This window comes from Galeopterus variegatus, unplaced genomic scaffold (assembly GCF_000696425.1).
Source record: "Galeopterus variegatus unplaced genomic scaffold, G_variegatus-3.0.2 Scaffold1346, whole genome shotgun sequence".
In the NCBI taxonomy this organism is placed as follows: domain Eukaryota; kingdom Metazoa; phylum Chordata; class Mammalia; order Dermoptera; family Cynocephalidae; genus Galeopterus; species Galeopterus variegatus.
Genome location: NW_007727457.1, coordinates 50342 through 72330, shown reverse-complemented (window position 1 = coordinate 72330; position 21989 = coordinate 50342). Strand labels below are relative to the sequence as shown.

The 21989-nt window shown below is 39.8% G+C and overlaps 1 protein-coding gene across 1 annotated transcript in view; it reads right to left on the bottom strand.

Annotated features, from left to right (window-relative positions):
- Positions 1 to 21989, bottom strand: part of POLR3B (polymerase (RNA) III (DNA directed) polypeptide B) — a gene marked incomplete at its 5' end in the record, with an annotated part of 63314 nt that overhangs the window by 4792 nt on the left and 36533 nt on the right. Inside the window, 3 exons of the mRNA XM_008576417.1 lie at positions 2197 to 2370; positions 5442 to 5560; positions 9229 to 9332. Coding sequence (XP_008574639.1) covers positions 2197 to 2370; positions 5442 to 5560; positions 9229 to 9332 — 397 coding nt within the window. The remainder of the gene's footprint in view (positions 1 to 2196; positions 2371 to 5441; positions 5561 to 9228; positions 9333 to 21989) is intronic.

Here is a 21989-nt window from a genome sequence, read left to right as displayed (position 1 = left end):
CGGTCCGGTACGGGCACGACACTGAGGGTTGCGATCCGTCGCCGGACATGAAAAAAGACAAAAAGGAAAAAAAAAAAAAGTCCTCATGCCAAAATAAGCCAGGCACAGAAAGAGAAATACCACATGTCCTCACTCATAAGTGAGAGCTAAAAAATAAATAAAAAGAAAGAAAGAAAGAAAGAAAGAAAGAAGATACAACGATCACAATAATACACTGAACTTTCAAAAGGAGAGAACAGAGCTGAGGTTACCAGAGGTGGGAAAAGGGGAGGGTAAGAGGTGGTAAGGGAGGAATTGGTAAAAGGCCACAAAAAAATTGTATCACGTTGGATATACTAATTATCCTGATTTCAGCATCATGTTTTGCACACAGGTATTGATATTCGACTCTGTACCACATAGATATGTACAATCAACTATGTAACAATTAAAAAAAAAAATCCTCACACCAAATTTGAAGACAAGCATAGTGGAATGGAACTAGTTTCCAGGCATCTTCCTATTATGCTATTTCTTTTCTTTTGGTCACACAACACTGACTATAAAAAGCAAGCTCAATATGCATTTCAAAAGACAAACAGACATCTCAGTACTGAAACAAACCCCCATCTCATTGATCTAAGAAAGAGCCAGGCTTATTCTCAGAATAATGTCACCCCATCTCAGCAACCTTATGAAAAGAATGAACCGCAACTGGCCACCTCTTCCGTTCATTTGTAAAATGAAATGATTTCTTCACAGAGGGACTCGTCAACTCTTCTATACCAAAATCATAAAATAATTAGCTAAAAGGTTTTGTCATTTAACTAGCAAGGTATATATATATATACTGTATTCTAAGAAGCCCACTTGTTCTGACTCTTGCTTTGCTTTCTTCAGCCAAGAACGTGGCAGCTTCAGAAGGCACAAAGTTGGGACTCTGGAAGGAGGCTTTGAGGGTGGACTCAGTGGAGAAAAGGTGGCCCACGTACTTCTCAAACCCCAGCAATGAATGGTCATCTGGGCCTAACTATATCCTTCTGGGATGGTCCCTCCCTAGGGACAAGGGCTCTGGGGAGGGCAGGTGAGGAGTGATGAGGGGCTTGGGACTGTTTCCAATCCCGGCAGGCAGCATCTGTCTCTGACCTTGGTAGACCTTGACTCTAGGATAGAAAAGTGAGTAGAGACTGGGGGATGACAGGCTCGCTTGCCTACAGGGGGATCTTAGGGCTCTGGATGATGACTAACCCTAAGCAGAACTGTTTGTTCTCTGGTGGCAGAGTGAAATCATTACAAATAGGAAAAGTGCTGCAACTACACAAACACAAACAGAACATACGCAGCATCATCTTTTAAGCTGGCCTTTGTGTACCAAACTCTACATAGAAATTATAGACTTTGGAATTACATAATTTGCTTACTGGCAATCCTACAGATGCAGGGTATCACTTAGCAGTTATTTTTTATGAAGCACCTGCCAGTTGCCAGGCTGGAGAAGCAAGGGTAAACAAGACAGAATGTAATCAGAATGAACCAGAAGATAAGCTCGCTGCGAACAGCAATATTCATCTGCCATGTTCACTACTGTATTTCAGTGTCTGGCACTTAGCAGATACTCACTAAATGCGTGCTGAATAAATGACTGAAGCAGACATGGTTTCTGTCCTCATGGAATTTACAGTCCAAGAGTGCAGTAGCTGTCCAAGTGTGCAGCACAGACAAGGGGTCAAGGCACCAGGGCTTGGTCCTGGCTCTGTCACGAATTAGCTATAAGACCTGGGGCAACATATCTGGCTCTTTGGGTCTGAAGTAATAAATGAAGGCATTTGACACAATCTTCTCTGAAGAATCACTTTAACATGCTGTAATTCTAACACCCAACAATGCATCTGCTAGGATTTTTACAAGTCAATAGTGTTATAAAAGGCACTTGAGATAATATTAAAAAAAAGATAAAGTCTTGTACTCCTTGGGAGTACTCCTTGTGATCTTAAACTCTGGTAGCGTAGAAAGCAGATCATATAGGAGACAAGTGAAACACGTACGTATGTACAGGATCCCCAGAAAAGAATCTCCAAGAAGGCATGGATGAGGAACGGTACATCAATGATCACAGGCAAAGATCAGAGAATAAGTGGGTATGATTAAGGGTCAGTTGTTGAGCTGTGATTTAAGAGGTGAAGGGCATGCTATGAGAGACATATGGTATCCACTTACCAGCCGGAATACCCCAGAAGTCCACACTGCCCACAGACATCAACCTCAAAGGCATCACTTGAAATCATTAGTCTCTCTAGCAGAAGCATACTGGCTCCATAACCGATTAAACAGTCGCGTTCCATTTCTCCAAGGCGCAAGCCACCATCACGAGATCGACCTTCAGTGGGTTGCCTTTGAAACAAGTTATTAGAGAAATGTGTTGTTACATTAAACAAAGAGGCAGCATGACATTTTGGCAAAGAGCACAAGGCTTTGGAGCAGGGCTCACCTGGATTCAAATCACTTATTAGACAGTGACCCAGAGCATGCTGCTCAGCCTCATTTGTAAAAGTGCATAAGATTACCTATCCCAAAGAGCCTCAAATGAGAAAAGATGTAATACCGGTGGCTGTTATTCCTAAATGAAAATAATATATAATTATATAATACTATATGATGTAACAATATATAATCACATAAAACACTATTACAATCACTATCATTGTTATTAGGATAGTATAGTCCTCAAAACAAGGAACAATGTCTTTGCGTTTGTCAGAGATGTCTCAATACTCTGTTATTTCAAAGCAGAAAAACTAAACAGAACAGACTGTGGAACAAACCTGGATCCCTTGGTAGTTTCTGCCAGGGACCAGGGGCTGTTTGTCCCTTGAATGGACTCCCTGTAGTTTATGTACGAAGAGTCTTCAAAAAGTTCATGGAAGGATTTGTATTAATTTTCAATTCTACTTATCCACAAACTCTCTGATGTACACTTATATGTGCCAGGCTTGAAAATACTTTAAAAGGTTAAGAGTCCAGGACCCAGAGATGTAGGTAAAATTAGGAGATTCTGAACAACTTAGGCAACACCACCTAGGTCCTGATCACACAATTTGTTTGGAAATTTATTGGCTGGCTTATTTTGGAGTGATACTTCCGTGAGCAGGGGTGGACTATAACCCCCTTGTTTGCTTTACTCAAGAGCATCTTTTAATCTCTGTTGTTGCTGCCACTCTCCCAAAGAACTAAGGTGAACACAGTGCATGCCACCACATGCTGAAAGTTTAACTTTTTTATTATTGTGGTTGAAAGTTACAATGGGAAATCAAATAATTTGCAGATTATTGTTGAAATAAATCCTACACATAAAAAACTTACAGGGGCTGCCCCGTTAGCTCAGTTGGTTACAGTGTGGTGCTGATAACACCAAGACCCAGGGTTTGATCCCTATACCAGCCAGCCGCCAAAAAAACAGACAAGCAAAAAACACTTAAAAATAGGTCTAAATGAACACACTACTGGACACTTCATAACCAAGCACACCATGTATACATTTTCATCTGCTGGTAGAATCATCCAAGGGTAGGCACTCCTTCTACCTGAGGTCACTGAGCAAGGTGAAGCTAGTCAGACCACATGTGGGCAGAATCCAAAACTAGGATTTTAACCAACAGAGATAACTAACCACAGACAAACGAACTCTAGGCGGTCTTCACATGGAAGACACAAAGCAATACCAAAGTAAAAACTTCTTTTACACAACAAAGCAAAATATAGGAAGTAACTGCTTTGACATTTATGTTACTCTGAGATAGTTTTTGGATGTTGTAAACAATGAAGTGGAAGTTTAGAAAGGGACAGCATTTAGGGGAGAAATACCCCTAACCCAAGTAGGGTCTCACTGTGGGGGTGATTACTATCTTGAGAATCTCAATTTCTCTCCCCTCTTCAGCAGTTTTAAGCACACATATGTCTATAATTTCAATAGACATGTGCATTTGCTCAGTTTTAAATAGTCGAGGGATTGAGTCGTCTACCCCTCTTGATTCAAAAAAGCAAAAATGCAACACTAGCTGCTTCATTTTTCCTCCCTCCCCGTCCACCATATTGTAACATCCAAGCAGTGCTCAGTGAAAGTGGGGAGGGAACCATGTATTTACTGAGCATCACCCATGGATCAGCACTGTGTACATTCTATATTCAAAACTTGACATTCACCGGCACCCTGTGAAGTAGGTATTATGGTCTCCACTTTATATGAGAAAAAGTGAAGCTGAGAGAAGCTAAGTGATCTGTTGAGGGCTCGTGATAGTGCTAAAAGTTGGAGATGAGCTCATATCCATGTCTATCTGGTGGCAAAGCCTAGCCCAGGAAGCTAAGTGATCTGTTGAGGGCTCGTGATAGTGCTAAAAGTTGGAGATGAGCTGATATCCATGTCTATCTGGCTGCAAAGCCTTGGTTACCTACCTCTCCTAGCCCAGGGTCCCTCAACCTCACTACTACTGACATCTGAGCTGGGTACTCTTTGTTGTGTTTGTTTAACAGCATCCCTGGCCTCTGTTGACTAGATGCCAGTAGCTCCTTCCCCACCATGTCTATCTGGCTGCAAAGCCTTGGTTACCTACCTCTCCTAGCCCAGGGTCCCTCAACCTCGCTACTACTGACATCTGAGCTGGGTACTCTTTGTGTTTGTTTAACAGCATCCCTGGCCTCTGTTGACTAGATGCCAGTAGCTCCTTCCCCACCCCTAAGTTGTGACATCCAAAAATGTCTCCACCTACTATCCAATGTTCCCTGGGAGGCAAAATCACTCCCAGATGAGAACCACTACTCTAGACTATGCTTCTCTAACTGGAAAGAGTAGTACTAAGAACATAAACTCAGTAGTTGTAATTCCCTTTCCCAACACATTTACCCATTCATTAACACACAGACATTGTGCTTGGCATTGAGGAAATACTAGTAAATGCGGCATATGAGCACCCTAATCCCCTTACCCCCCGGAGCTTATTCAAATAAGCACATAAGTGCAGGTGCCTTATGCTCCCCAAACAGAAGTTTTAAAAAAGTACAAGTGTGGTTTCAACTACCAAATAATGCATGTATGTGTTTTCTGTGTACACATGGGTACATGCAGGCGTATCAATTTGTGTGGGGGTATATACGTATATGCCTTCTTACACATGAACCTTTCTGAACAGTTCCATATTTGCAAACTAGTACACAGCAAATGGCTGTGTTAGGAGACCACTCACAGTACCTACAGTGGGTTTGCTCTTTTGCCTGTGAAATGATTTTTAATCAGTGTTTTTTTTTTTATATTAATCATACATATATGATTTTTATTGATGCCTAATACCCCAAATCTTGACATCTCAGGAAAACAGAAACTTTGCTGAATCTGCTTACTGCTCTGTCTGGAAAATGCATGGTAGACTTGACTGCACTATAAATTCTTCTCATAAAATGTTTTCTCTTACCTGGTAAGGACGGCTCGTGGGCCCCGGGCCCGGGCATGCATCTTATCCAGCACCATGTGTTTCAGCTTCTGATAATACACAGGGCCGAAATAGATGTATGCTTCTAAGGGCTCACTGAAAGAAAAGGTCAGTGTTTTGGGTTAAGAAACTGAATTTGGGCTAACAAGAGACAGCCTTTTCTAGGACTCAACTGGCAGGTCCTTACTTGGTTATGAAGAGGTTTATGACTGACTGGGTAAGAGTGATTTTCAGTCTGTAGTGAATGAAAAGGCTAGAGCTGAAAACATAAAAGTCCCACAGCTATATTAAAAGATGAATGGTTTTATAAAGAAATACGAATTTAAACAGGTTGTGAAATAGTATGTGCAGGATGACCCCTCCTTCAGAGCTACCCCTCTAGTCAGGCCATCATCCTTTCCTGCCTGGACTACCACAAATAATCCTCTAGTTGGTCTCCCTGCTTCTACTCTTATCCCTCAACAATCTATTCTTCACATAGCAACCCAGAGTGATTCCTTCTAAAATGTAAATCACAATAGGTCATTCTTCTGCTCTTAACTCCCCAATGATTTCCCATAATACTCAGAATATGTATTGCCAACATTTTGTGTCACGGCCATAAGGCCAAAGGTAACCTGGTTCCTGCCCAGCTCAGACTCATTTTCTGTTCCCTCTTCCCATCACTCATTCTACTCCAGTAACGCTGGCCTCTTCATCACTCCTCAAACACAGCAAGCCTGTCCCAGCCTCAGGGCCTCTGCACTTCCTGTTTCCTCTGCCTGAAACACTTCCACCAGGTATTCACAGGGCTCTGTCAAACAGTGCACCTCCTCAGGAAGACCTTCCCTGATCACCTTCTCTAAAGGAGTCCTCCTCCCACCCAGCATCTCCCACTGCACTGTCTCAACCTAACCCTTCAGCACACTTACTGCCTTTTGGCATTGTAGTATACGTTTATTATTTCTCTGATTACTGCCTGTCTTCCCCACAAGAAGTAAACTCTGCAAGGATAAACACTTTGTCTTTGCTGTCACTGTGGCTCTAGCACCTGTGACCCTGGCCTGGCACACAACAGGTACTCAATAAATGTCTGTTTCATAACTGATTTGATGAATCTTTAGAAAAACTGTAGTAAGAGTTTAAAAAGAAAATAAATATGTAAGCGCTTTGATAGAAGAAACCTTCTTTCTTCAGTCTGGAGCAGGAATACCAGGGGACTGATGCCTTTAAAATTTTTTCTGTCTCAGAACTAACTTCCTCAAAGGAGAGGAAGCATCAACATGTGCCATTTAATCCATACAGCAATCCATGCAGGGAGAACTGTCATCCCTATTTTGAAGATGAAGAAATTGGCACAGAGGGTCCACGAGGTTAAATAAGAGCTGGTGAATGGTGCAGCGGGGATTCAAATCTACTGCTCTCCCTGCCATGCAGGCTAGTCTTGAACCAGGTAAACTTTGGGCTACAGCATGATGTGAGAGTGGAAAGAGCAAAGGAAGCAACAGACACTGCAAAGGCAAATAAAATCATTTGGCCCCTGCCTGCTTGGTACACCTTATAACATTCTCAGCATCACGAGCAAAGGCTTTTACTGTCAAGCCATTCCACTGGTATAAGCACAACCAGAGGCTTGGAAGACATAGGAGTGGAGTGAAAGGCACAATGGAGAAGGCGTCAAGAGATCCTGTTTTTGTCCCAGTTCTGTCACATAATAAACTAATTACATGATCTCTCTACCTCAGTTTTCTTAGTTGTACAAGGTGGTCAGACCAAGGTTCTTTCCAGCTCTTTCCATGAAGAACGATCCTGTTCCTCAGTAATATGGTTGCTCATGATAGTCTTTATGGAACTCTGTTACCCAATGCTATTCCATCATCAACAGAATAAATCCACACCCATCTTTCCCTCTTAGCTATGTTCAAGAATGAACAAGGGACGAAAGCTGGTAGGTGGACACGTTTGCAGGTCTTTTGTGGAATTTTCAGCCAATAGGCTAAACAGTGCTTCTCAAACTTTGCCACTGAAACATATAGCAAAGAAACGAAAACTCTGGCTGGGGATGGGCCGGCCCAGTGGCTCACTCGGGAGAGTGTGGTGCTGATAACACCAAGGCCCCGGGTTCGGATCCCATATAGGGATGGCCGGTTCGCTCACTGGCTGGGCGTGGTGCTGACAACACCAAGTCAAGGGTTAAGATCCCCTTACCGGTCATCTTTAAAAAAAAAAAAAAAAAGAAAGAAACGAAAACTCTGGCTGGGGAATCAGGGGGAGGCAGTGTGGACTGGGACACAGACTATAGCTGTCTACAGCAAGCAGGATAAATCCATCCAGATCTTTCAGTACAATTATGAGTATGTTCAGCAAGGTCCAACAAATTGATCCTGTGGTTTTGCACACTTTCTGGTCAACATCTACATTATTTCTGGGTGGAGAAGTGAAGACTAAGAGGATCATTTTAGCAATGACAACTGTGTTTTTTGAAATGGACGCTTAGCTATTTTACTGAATCATCTTTGAAATGGACCATCAGTCTTTTCCTGTAACGTGATTTTTTTCATAACATCTCAACTATGATACACCTAAAGAAATCCATACTATTATAGTCTGAATAGATGATTTTTTAAAAAACTCCATATTTTTAACAGATAAAGATTTTGACCATTTTAATCACACCTAGAGAGTCTATCTGCAGCACTAAAATCAGGCTGTGTTCTCACACATGCTTCCACGCTGAGTTTCACTTGTCTTCAAGTGGCTTAAAACCTCAGAAGAACAGTATAAACACTATCTACTATGTCCTAGAGTTTTATCTGGCATAAAATATATAAGTGGGTCTTAATTTAAGCAACTGAGTTGATCCTTTAAAACCCTGTGTGATTCAAGTTTCAAGCCTTTGTCATTCACGATCATTTCACGGGCCTCTGGTTCTCACAGGGCAACAGGAAGACCCTGCACTCTGCCTCGGGACCTGGCTCTTCCTCTCCTCCAACCTCACCTCGGTCTGTGACGCTGCCCCTTCCCTGCACTGCGGCTGTGCCAACTCACTCTTCTCACCCTTCATATCTCTGCTAAATGCCCACCTCCTCACAGAGCTCTTTTAACCTATTGTTCGTCTTCATTTTGGTGAGACCCATGTGTACTTGTATTTATTTGTATGCGTTCCTTCATTTGACAAATACTTACGGAGTGCCTTCTGGGTGTCGGGCCCTGTGCTGGGCAGTGGAAACAGAACAGTAAACAAAACAGACCAGCCCTGCTCTCAGGGAGGTTATGTTCTAGTTGGGGAGACAGACGACATTATCATTTAGTATATTTGATAATGATGACTGCTACAGAGAAGAATAAAGCAGGAAATGGGTGCTGGGTTACAGTTCTAAAATAGGTAGTCGTGGTAGGCCCCACCGAGAAGTTACCTTTTACCTGTTACTTTTAATGTCTAGAAACAAACCTAAATGTTCAGCTCCATAGGTCAGAGAGCATTTTGTGCTGTTTCCTTACCACATATTGGGGAGGTGCTTAACACAAGGTGTTGTCTTTGCTGAGGGATAAGTTCATCACTCAGAAGACTCTGCTCTCGAAGGGAAGTGCAGATGTGCTCCTCATTCTCCCTGCAGAGCACAGTGGGCCAGAACTGTCAGGGGCTAGAAACCTATTTATCTGGCAAGGGTCAAAAGGTCCTTTCTGAAAATCAACGTCAGAGTCCCATAATCTCCATTCACTATAATTAAACTAATGTCTGCTTTCTTCCTCAAAAGCAGTGCCTCTGAAAAACCTAGAGGTAACTGACCGTCATTCGTGATGGGAACCCATGTGGGTTCATTATGATGTCCGGACAAATGCCAGAATCACAAAATGGCATGTCTTCCTGGGGTACAATCAAGCCACAAACACCTGGGGGAGAGAAGATTTCATGCCATGTAAAGCAAATTGGCAGAAAGGAAGAATACAGTACTTAATTGGGATCTCCCTGCTGCTATCTCTATTTCCACTGCTCTAAAACCTTCCCCATGGTCTCTATCAAGAGTAACAAAAGCAATTTCCAACAATCCTGCGAGACAAACAGTTCAAAAACGACTCTCCTTGCAGAGAGGCAGTGCAGCCTGTGGACTGTCCTGCTGGCATGACACACAATGGTGTTGTCAGGCTGCTTGCCCACCCTCCCATGCCACAGAGACCGAAGAGTAGTGACTTCAGGCGGCCCTGGGCCTGCCAGTGTCCTCAGAGCTTTAAGCCAGCAGCAATTTTGGTCCTTATCAGCTAGGTTGTGAGCTGCTAGGTTCTGCACCCAAATCATAAGCATCTAAGTTCCCTGACCACCAAACACAGAACTGACTGAATGAGGGGTATGCTTAAAAAGTAGTTTTAAAAAACTGTAACAAGAAGTACTCATGTGTGGCTGATGTGCTAATAGGTCTACCTATTGGCTGCAGAATGCTGGCTGGCTGGTTGGCTGATTTTTGCCAGAGCTTTTCTGGCTGAGCCTAAACTGCCCAAAAGAATTTTAATTCCTATAGCTTATAGCACATTAGAAAAGTGATCTTTGATTGAACTTGTAAAGTTAAACAAGAAAGTTAAATGCCACATCGTTCTTGGGGAAAAGGCCTAGAATTAGAAATGGAATTCTAGGAATGAAAACAGAACAAAACAAAAACCTACCAACTCTATGCGTACTATTGACAGTCTCTTAAATTCATGTACTTTACTATTCCCTTAATATTATTCTAACCTGTAGGGAATTTTGTCCCTAAATAGTTTTTGATTCCTCTGATTTCTTTTTCTTGGGAGGAGAAGTATGGGTAGAATTTAGATCGTTAACCACAATCTTCATAATGTGGAATCAAAAAACTAGTGTACAAGGGCACTGGACTAAAAAAAATGCTTTTAAATTTGCAGAAAGATAAAATCACTTTTCTCTGTGGATAAAGTTACTAACCAGCTGTACCCACTGAAAAGAAACTGCTCTCAAATTTTTCATTCCCCAGTTTGACTTCTACATAATTACTCAAACTACTTTTGCAATTTGTTATAATCACCAAGAGCTAAAGGGAAAAAAATGTCATTTGCTTTTTTAATATTAGTTATTAATATTCTCATTTCTAGTGCCTGTGAACAGTATGGTAATTAGGTTTTGTGGAGTTGAACTGTAGAGCATGTAGTTACTTTAATTACCTTTTTGGTTGAAATGGTATTGTTTATTATAAAAAAAAGTATGCTCTCAACAGAAACAATCATCCAGTTCCCCTTATTTCAAATTCAGCTACAGTGTATTAGAATTTAAATCAAGCAGTGTGACCCTTTTTTCTTCCCTTCAAAAATCCATCTTATCCACACTGAAATTATCTGACGAACCCTAGGGATACTGGGAAATCTACTTTGAAAGAGATCAAATTGTAAATCTATGTGCACCGACAACAACATTGTTTAGCAGTGAACACAATGTTAAAAATGGCAATTCCTAAAGGGGCCGGTCCTGGGACGAGCTCGGGTAAGAATGTTATTTTGGCTGGTGAGGAGATGGAGGGTTCAGTTATATCCCTTAAAAACAAAACCAAAGAAAACCCTGAGCACCCCTTAAGCAGCAGTTCACAGGGGGATGCCGGCGTCTGCTCAGGAGGAAACTGTCCATCCACCTTGCAACAAGAGAAGGTGGGAGTGAGGGGCAGAGGCACAGAAGCTGACCGAGGAAGCATGACTACTCATGTTGGGGGAGGGTAAGGAGAGAGGTGACTTGCATTTGTGTTTTCAGTTTTAGTTGACATGTTTAATCCAGCAAATTCAACTTTACTATGTTATTAAAAATGAAAGAAATGCTTGTTCCCCTAAAATCTGAATTGCTAATAACTTTGCTTGAAATCTGATTAATATTTAGTACAAAGTTTCCTTTTTGGGAAGTTGTTTTATCAGCCCCTTTCTGACATTTTGTTAAAAAAATTACCTATCAGTAGCTTTCGGAATTTTTCATTCCACTGTAGAAACTGCTTTGGCAATCTCTGAACCAATGGTACCTGTAAGCCAAAACTTAAATCTTAGCTAAGTTAAAATTACTTTAGGCTCTGAAAACCCTTTTATATGCCAAGATGGTTCCCATAGCAGACAGCCCTGTGTTGTTTGTTTTGTGTGAAAGTGAATGATAAAAGATCCATGAAATCGACACAGAAAGCCAGAACAGCAGAAAGAACTGAGGGCTCTCCATCATCACGGCTTCTACCCTCTGCTGACTTGCGGAACAATGGAAGCTACACATCCAACTGCAGATCTAACACAGCTGTGCATTTCATTAGATGAAGAGCACTAGTGACACAAGTAAATAATTAACTTATTCTGGTCCGCTGACTGTGCTTATGAGACCAGTCATAGCTGACAGATTTTAATACAAGTTAACACAAAGAGACCATAATGAGCTTAGAAGTTAAAACAAAATATTTAGACAGAATTTGATGATCTTGAATCTCAAATGAGACAGATGATTTTTAAAAGTTTGTATTTTAGTGAATTCATGAGGGGTAAAAAGGGAGTTCTCAATCTTAGAAGTAGACTTTTTTTTTTTAAAGGTATTTCTGTTTCAGAATTATTCAAATCCTTAATAACAGGGGAAAGGTTTCTTATTTTCAACAAAAAATTAAAGCTCTGTTTTCTCCAGGGACAGAGGCATAAAATCCATTCCAATATTTAGAACTCTTAAAAGTTATGGTCACTTTCCTTTAATACTGGTTTAAAAATGTAAATGATATGCAGTTCGCTTCAGTGTGTTAACACTCCCCTGGATCCTTGAAAAGAAGATGGACTACAAATAAACCATATCTAATGGAAGCTGTTGTGAAACAATTACTGATTCATACCTTAAATGCTTACACAGCATTTCAGATTTTAAAATAAAATTTCATCCCCTGGCTCATGCTGGTGTTTCAACTCCATTGTTTATAGCACAACCTCCTGGTAGTAAAATGCAAACACACCAGTTTAACATGCCTAAGAACAGTTAATGCACTCACTGGAGCCAACTGGGACTATACTATAGAGACTACACTACAGAACTTTAAGCAAATCACAGAAAGTTACAGCAGAAAGAGACTGCAGATATTCAGTCAACGAAATATTATTCCACCACCATCAATCTTAATTTGAAGTTGTAAAGGGAAGAATTTAGGGAGTCTAAAGAAGCCACAATTCTGACTGCCAATCCACTCAGCAGAGTCAAATGTCACTAGGACCCACTGTCACTGTTCTCTGCGTCATGCCCCAGACACCAGAGGCTCCTACACCAATTTACTTCTATTTCTGGGGCCTCATAGAACAACACGGAAATCACTTAAGAATAGGCTTATCCAGCAAAAGTCCAGTTAATCTCATGAATCATTTCATTTTCTTAAAAAGTACTTCTAATTATAAACAGCAACTGGCTCAAGAGTTGTTTTTGGCTTTTTAAAAAAAATACTAGTTTTCTGTACTATCTATCTAATGGACTACCAATTAAAATAGAAAAAAATAAAAGGTAAGAACATCAGAAAAAAGGTAAGAAAAAATTAAAGCATTCTAGTACTACGTACAGATAGGAAAGCAAATAGCAAATTCAGAACACAACTGTAATGACATCTTTAATTCAAGAGCTATTTTGATGTGTGACTTCAGTGAGTTGAGACCTGAATGGTTTTCTATTTTGTTGGTAGCCAGGTCTCATTTTAATATCACACATTACTTTTTAATTTTTATTTAGCAAGTCTACTTTCTATGTATTATAACAACTTTTGGGTTAAATTTGCCACTCTGAAATTGATATATCTTATTACTCTTCCTTTTCCAAGTGAGGAAAGAGAAAAAGAACCTTTTCTCTCAATTACTAAGCATATGCTGCGTACCAAGTGCTGTGAAGAGGTAGGGAGAGAAAGAGGTTAAGGGCCTGACCTCTAGATAGGCAGAGGCAGCCTATGCAGACTAACCTGAGTGAATATTGAAAACAAAAACGTTTATACAATTCAGCTCGCCACATTCTAATGATCTAAATGATGCAGCGCACACCTGGCAGTACGGTCTGCTGAAATTCTGCTCACCAGAGTCTAAATTGCCTATTTTACTTTCTGCAGATACTTAGCTGTCAGACAAGGCTATTTATTCTGCAGTTTAACACTCTGCACTGAATGAAGGTCGAAATGATGCTGTGATTTTTGTCTATCAGTAAAGGAGTGAACACTTTACCAATGCCCAGTATTAATGAGTTTACACATATGGGAGGAATGCCATCTATAAAGAGTTCATCATCCCTGGGACCCTCAGACCTATGTAGGGCAGGATATCAAGGAATCCGATGACCTTAATTTGACTCTCCACTGTTCAAATGATATTGAGTTCCCTTGGGGGTTAGGGGGAGGGAGTGCCACTTTCTGTTGAGACTTAGTTGTTTGGTCTTTGTAATGGGAATAATTAGCACCTATCTTATGCAGCAATTGTGTTAGAAGAACAGATGAGCTAATGTCTGAGAGGTACTTTAAGGTCCTTAGAAAAGGGGGGAGGGAGTGCCACTTTCTGTTGAGACTTAGTTGTTTGGTCTTTGTAATGGGAATAATTAGCACCTATCTTATGCGGCAATTGTGTTAGAAGAACAGATGAGCTAATGTCTGAGAGGTACTTTAAGGTCCTTAGAAAAAGGCTGCATCTAAGTACAAGGAATTATTATTATATAAGAATCCTAATTACTCTCAGCAGGAAGCAAACTAGCAAAGCAAAGGAGACCAGCTTAATGAATACAAGGGGCAGTTGCAGTTGCACTAACTCTGGCTGAAGAGGCCTAAAAGAAGCTCACTCCTTGGTGGCTTGTTCAGGTCGTTTAACATTATTAAGACACTGTCTCCTAATAACTTTAGAACTTCACAGGGCTTGGGGCTGTGGATTTCTAGTGGGGAATAGTTTATTGCTGATGAATATGGTGGTAAATGGGGCCAAAGAAGCAGCAGGAATGCTTTCAAGTTTGACTCTTCCTATTAAGTAAGAAATGTTTTGTGTTGGATAAATTCATTTCAATGAGCCTTTGTACATTCAGAAAAGTAAATCTCTAAATCAAAACGTGAAAGCTAACACAGGTGGTTGCCCCATTCTTCCCTTCCCCCCTTCCAGTTATCGAATTAACCTTCTTCTATTTTTCACACCACCACCTTAAATGATCCCAAGGGGGAGGGGCATAGGCAAAAACTGTTGAATCATATTAGCTTTGTTCTGTTGTTGAATCATTTCCAGATTTATCACATCACTTGCCATAGCCCTGTTGACATAATTTTAATTCAGCTCTTCCTTACATGTTAACAGATAAATAATGCATAAGAAAACTTGATTAGCTTTCTTATTAAAACATCACTCTAAATGAGAGGAGGCGCTAGAAGACAATACAGTTTTTACACGGCTTTCCCATGAGCAGTTGAATGGTTTGATGTGATAAATTTGCATAGTCTGAAGCACACAAAGGGCTGATTAATTGAAACCCTTACAATGCTTCTGGAAGCAGCTATTGTAAAACAATAACCATAGGAACTTTACAAAATACACACGGCTGAATGTGTCAAGAGCTTAATAAAATGTGTTGAGGCTACACTATTTGGAAACAGAATTGGAGATTTTTATTCTGGGCCATAAAACACTAAATACCCTAATTTCAAAGCTGTAGTTGGATATTTACTGAAAGGTCAGAGGGTTACTGGCTAGCTACAGAAGACCAAAATTTGTTCTTAAATAGGTAAGTTAAATAAAATCTTCTTACAATAAGGTGTCTATGTGGACAAAATAATCCTGATTTCCAACATTAAAGTAAGAGTCGCTGGAATAACTTTTTGGATCAAAACTCTGAATCATTGCTTGGCATCATACACCTTATCTTGGGGCTCACTCTGCTATCCTATCAGCCCCCTTCTCCCCTCCCACTTAGAAACTTCCATTCAAGCAGGATCAAGCAAAGTAGGGAGCCAAGGATGTCCAGACTGTTTGAAGCTTCAGACTAGCAGGGAGGATTTTAGACAATCTTAAGTGCTACATGAGTACAAAGCGTTATTATTATTTTAAACTAGTGGCTTTTCACTCTCTCAATTTTAGAAAACATAATATTGAAAAAAAAATTGAAGGTCTTGTAAAACCAAAGTTTTTAACCAAACATTTTTTAACAAATAAATTTTCTTTTTTACTTTTGTGCCACACATGTGTGAATATTTTCTTATTTCCCACAGCCTCTTTACACTTAATATATAAGGATTCTTTAATGTATTAGCAAGTCAGGGTAGGTTTTATTTGCTTCTAAGAAACATCTAATCAAAATCTTAATAAATTACTTCAGCAAATTGTTGAATAACTTTTATTAAGTGCAAAATGGAGGTAAGTGACCTTATAAATGGAAACATTTTTTGAATGAGAGGGTCAAAGGTGAATCTTCCAAATGATTTTATCCATATATGCATAATCCTGATCAACCAAAGATAGATACGCTGAACTATTAAGTGAAAAAACTACATTTTGATAGGACTAGAATTCTATTTTAAAATGAAGGTTGACTTTACCCTATTTAAACTAGCTGTCTGGTCCTTAAGGATTTAGGGGGAGATACCAAGGAGTGTATGGCATTATTTCAGACCTGCAGTTATTAAAAAGCTTCTGTTTGCCAGGACAAACACTCTTGCTCAAATACAGTTTTCCTCTCCTTAGGAATACTGTTTGGTATTACTGCCTGATTCTGTGATCTACAGGACCTTTGTTGGAGGTGCTAATCCTTTTTCACATGAGAGACTGAGAAATGTTCTTTCAGGGAAGTGATATATTGCTTTTTTTTCCTTTCCACATCAAAGGAATCCACTTTTTCCTCCCCCATTGTGAATGGCAGCAAAAGTAAGAGGAAATCTGGAAACATAATAATTTGGTTTGCCTACACACTGAAATGAAACTTAACTTGGGAATTCCTTAGGCTGTCAGATAATTTGTTAAAAAATTAAAACAAACCAAAGGAAAACAAAACAAAACAAAACGGAGCAGGAAATCTTCCAATAAGTAAATTAGCGCTAATCATCAGGGAAAAACAAAGCTCAAGAAAAAAATATTTGCCCTTGATGAGTTCCTTCCATGCATTATTTATACCAAAATTAAAGCTTACATAAGTTATTTTGATTTTAATAGAAAGTCTAGTTCCAAATGATTCCGATCAGCATTATAGTGTATGTGAATGTCTCTTCCTATCTTCAAATGTATCTATAAAGCTAATTACAAAAGAATATGAAGATAAAACATAGAAGACTATTCCAGACCCATGTTCTGTTCTATTTCCCCTTTGGAACATCATTATGCATCAATCATATAACTCATAGTTTCACTCCAAAGTACCTACAAGTCTAGAACACTTGGGAAAGGAGGTCAAGACTTCAGGCTTTACACCCTTCTTCTCAAAAGAATTTAAAATAAAACTAAAGAAAACCTTCCTTCCTTTGTAAACAAGCGCACAACAAATTCACAACTTTGGTGACAGAAGGTTATTACTAAATAATCTCACCTTTGCCAGTATTTTGCATATCACTAAAGGATGAACTGCTCTAGAGATTCTTTTTTTTTTTTTTTTAATAAAAGATGACCGGTAAGGGGATCTTAACCCTTGACTTGGTGTTGTCAGCACCATGCTCACCCGGTGAGCTAGCCAGCCATCCCTATATAGGGACCTGAACCTATGGCCTTGGTGTTATCAGCACTGCACTCTCCTGAGTGAGCCATGGGCTGGCCCTCTAGAGATTCTTGATCAAAGACCTGGCTTTTTTGGGGGAAGCTGATTCACTGCACATTTACTGGTATGACGACACATAATCAACCCCACAAAGACCCTAAAGAGGGCTGTACTTCATTAAGATTCTTTGTCTCATTAGAAGACTGTACTGAAATTCCCTCATCTAAAAAATATGCTATGAGTGAATCCTGCCTGCTTCTGAGCCCAGAATTATTAATATTAACTGTGACACCATCTTCTTTATAAAACACTTTCTCCTTCCTAAACACTTGGCTCTTTCTGCTTAGTTCTCCTTCACTTTTGAGGTAACAGAAGGTGATGCGGCTCACTGGGTCTGTCACACCTTTCACATGTACTGATAAAACACTCACTTCTCCAGTGGGCATTCTCTGACCACTTACATTCCATCTTGGCTTCCATCACACACAGCACTGATGGTAATTCCCAACTGCTTGGTATTCTCTTCTCCCTGTACTTTTTCTCAACCTGAAGGCTTTTTTAAAATGCCAAACGGAGGGTGGTCGTGAAGAAAAGGAGAATGTGTCCATTTAGTGTGGCTCACAGGACAAGACAGGACTGACAGGGATATATTATAGAAAAGTGCACTTCAGATCAAGATAACCATCAGAATGGTGCTACCACAGAACAGGTTGCCTCAGAAAGCAGCGACAGCCTCTCTTCACAGGCCACGTACACTGTGGAAAACAATCTGCCAAAGATAATCCAAAAGGAATTCTCATGCTGGGAAGATGGATTTAGAACAGACTTCTAAAAGGCCTTTTCAGACACTCAGATTCTATTCCTTTCCACAACGAACTCTAAACTTCTCTATCATTAATGGTCTTCACCATATAATTTAGTGTTTAATGATGTGATCCACTGTATCTATCTTTGTGCTTCGGGTGTACAGTCAACTCCTCACAGGCAACAGCCAAGGGTTGAATTTCCTTTCTATCCCCAGAGAGCCAGCACATTTTGGAGCCCATGATACTGACTTAAATATGACCAGATTGATTTCCCTTGGGCTGTCAAGGCAGATTCTCATTTGTGTCCAGAGTGGTAGTGGGTGGGCATGCATATTTAGTTATTCTGGTTGGAAAAGCTTCAGTGGGTTTGTCTGATCAGTTGATCAATTAAGGTTGATCAGTTATAAACTCCTGGTACCAGTTCAGAAAAAGATGAGACCTCCCATTTCTGATGCTTACTAGGAAGAACACATTACACTCATTTGGGAGTGATGACTTTAGCTTATGTCAGTATAATTGCCAACAAGACCAGTGAGCATTTAAGATATTTTATTTAATAAATTATTCTACTAACATATTGAGTATTAGTTGTGTTGGGTGGTGTGGGGGTTAAATAAACTTCTAGGGCATATTTCCAATCCTCAATGGATTCCAATCCTTAACAAAACCATTGGTATTCTTGAATTTTAACAATTTTATTTATATATGAAAAGAACTTCAAAAAACAGACTTCTGCTACTGGCATGCCTCTGGCTTCAGAGTGGTGACATTCAAGGAGAGGATTAAAGCTGTAAACCTTAGTTACAATAGTAATTCATTAAAAAGGTAAGTTATTCTCAGATGAGAGTTGACAAAATGTGTGTAATACCCTTCTGATGATTGTTAGCATTTATGTCACACTTTTCAGGGTGTGAGCTGTAAACATTTTAAAGTTAGTTTTAAATCTTAGAAATGATTAAAATAGCCCCAAACGCCAAGAATCCTTAGAGGCAAGGCTCTGGTTAACAGAAAAAAGATTGGTGCTCTAAAAATCCTTCTCACCTTTTATTAAAAGAATTTTAACTTCAGTTCTATAAACTGCAGCGAAAAAACCTGAGCACACTCCCTAAGCATTCTGGTGGTGAATATTCTCGAATAACAGACATGGATTTCCAGTTAAACACGATGGAACATGTGTTTGTCACCACAGTTTTGCCAAGCCTCACTAACTTGACAGTTGAAAAGAATTAGGGTATAAACCTATGTATAAGGAGAAGGGATGGGAAAAGTGGTACTAGTGGGCATTAGATAATTCTACAACCTTGAAAGGTGATGAGTAGAGGAAAGAACAGTCAGTGACTTAACAGAAGGAGAAAGGTCCACCTCAGTACCTGCAGCGAGTGGACCCAGCCCTCTCCCCGACTCCTGTGGAAGCGACCTGCCCCTCATGCTTCCGACCCGCTCCGCTCCTTTCATTTCTGTTCACCTCAGGACTTCCCACTGTCTCAGCCCTTACTGTTATCCCTCCTGCACACAAGAACATAAGACCCACGAGGGCTGGAATTTCTGTCTATTTTGTTCACTGCTTATCACCAGAGCCTAGAATAGTACTGGACACTCAGAAGATACTTAATAAATATTTGTATAAATAAATGTCTCTATAAGAAATCATCAGAACTCTGAGTGTCTATTTTCCACCCCATTTAGCCAGAAAACTTCCTTTCTCCCCTCAACCCTTACTTGGGTAACTGAGCCTCAATGACGTGAGACGCAAAGGTACAGCAGAGGTGGGGGGAGGTATCAGCTGGACACAGAGGAATTAAATAAAGTCTGTGCACTAAATAGTGACACCAGCCCATTGCCCCTACCTGGCTCCCAGAGGTCAGCTGATAGACTTAAGCACTGTCCCCACCCTTATTCCCAGCTCCAACCTTCAGGCAGGAGTTAGAAAAATCCTACTATATAGAAAGCGAATGTCACAGCAATAAAAATGGGTCACTGCCTGATCACCTTACAACGACGTAAGTTCCAGTCACCAAGTTCTATCCGCTGGACACAGAGCTTACAATGCTTTTTAGGGTTCAAGGGTGTACTAGGCATTAGAGGAAAGCCTCCAACAATAATAACAAACTAGACACTAAAATAAATAGGAGGGAAAAAACCTTGTCAAGAGATAGAAACAAAATTAGGAACAGAGGAAAACTAAAAAAAAAAAGAAAAGAAAAACCAAAAAACTCAAACTAAAAAACTGAAAGAAACCCAAAATATATATACCCATTACTATAGACAGAAAGAGAATAAATTAAATTAAAACATTTCATTAGAAATAAAAAATATGATAGGTAAAAAAAAAATCTGGAAAATAAAGTTGATCAAATCTCCTAGAAAGATAAACAAAGAGAAACAAACAAACAAACAAAAAAACCCCACCAGACAATGGGGGAGATAAGAAAACGAGAGCATCAATCTGGAAGATCCAACACATTAGCCTAATAAGAAGACCAGAAAAGGGTACAGGGAAAATGAAGAAGAGGAAATTATCAATGAAATAATATAGGAAAATATCCAAGAACTGAAGGAATTTCATCTTCCAGAATGAGAGGGTGCCCAGTTTTCCCAGCATAAGGAATGAAAAATGGCCTATGAAATTTCATAATCTGAAGAAGAGACGAAGATAGTAAAAGCTTCCAGAGAGAGAGAGGGATGAAAATGAAAGAAGGGAAGGAGAGAGGGAGAGAGAAACAGGACACAAAAAAGATCAGGAAGAAGAATGACATTACAATTTATATGAGTAACATGGACTCTAGATGATAACATAGTAATGCCATCAAAATCCTTAGGGAAAACATATTTTCAACCTAGAATTTTATACCCAATCAAAGTTGGGTCAAGAGGAGAGGCACTGACTGATGTTTTTCAGTACAAAATAAAAACAAACACCCCTTTTTTGGTACTATTTGACTTTTTTAAACTACATGCATTATTACCTGATAAAAAGTATACTTAAGAGAAATAAAAATTATGTTCAGTTAAAAGTCAGTTCTATTTTTTTCTGTTAGTTTGTTTTTTACCCAATCTTTTCAACAAATCTGATGAAGCTGTAAGAGACAAGACTATCAAGGGAATCTAGACTAATCAGAAGGTTTCTAACCTTGGATTAAAAGCCATCTGGAAAAGGAAAACTAGCAAGATAAACTCCTCAGGAAAAGTGAAAGGTCAGCTAAGCCCAGGAGGACTTCTTTCAGTTTCGTATAGAGATGTACAAGTCAAAGCCACCCTAAGACTTAACAGATCTCTAAAATCTGCTGTTTCAGATCACTGCAAGTTAGAAAACATTTCTGTCAATGAACATTATCCCTATCATATTAACAGTCTGAAAAAATGCTATAGCACGAAGACTTTCTGACATTTTCCACAGAGGCCTGTATTTCTAAGAGCTTACTAATCAGGTGTGTCTTTCATTTTCAAAAGCACTGTTTTGTCTATGCAAATACATGTACTCACACATACTATACAGATTAAAATCTGAGTAAAATCAATGCATCGAGAGTAGAAAATTTGTCCTTTGTCACTTCCCCACCTTCAAATCGTTCATTCATTCATTCATTCATACACTCAACCATTATCCAGTATCTATTAAGTGTCTGCTGAGAAAAAGGCTTTATCGGGAAAATTGCATCTACATAAGTTAAGAGGTACAAGTCAGGTATTTTTATGTTCCAGTGATACCTGATTAAGGTTATTGTCTTTGAGCTCTCCCAAAGAGCTAAGAACTCCAACCCCCAAATAACATCAAGGGCTTAAAACTGACCAGTCTACCAATGGCAGACTCAATGATGCCAAAGCACAAGTCCATCCTGGGACTCTGACATCTGACTCAGACCCTCTACTGATCCCATGACCAGCCTCCCCCTTTGCCTGCACAACAAAATCCTTACCTCACCTTCCCACATATTCCCCTTTATAAACCCAAAAACAGGTATCAGAAGATGGGATGATTTTAACCTGGTCATTCCCTAGATACTGGTTATCTGAATAAAGCTTCCAGTTCTTGCACCAACAAAACAAAAACAAAAAAAGAAATAA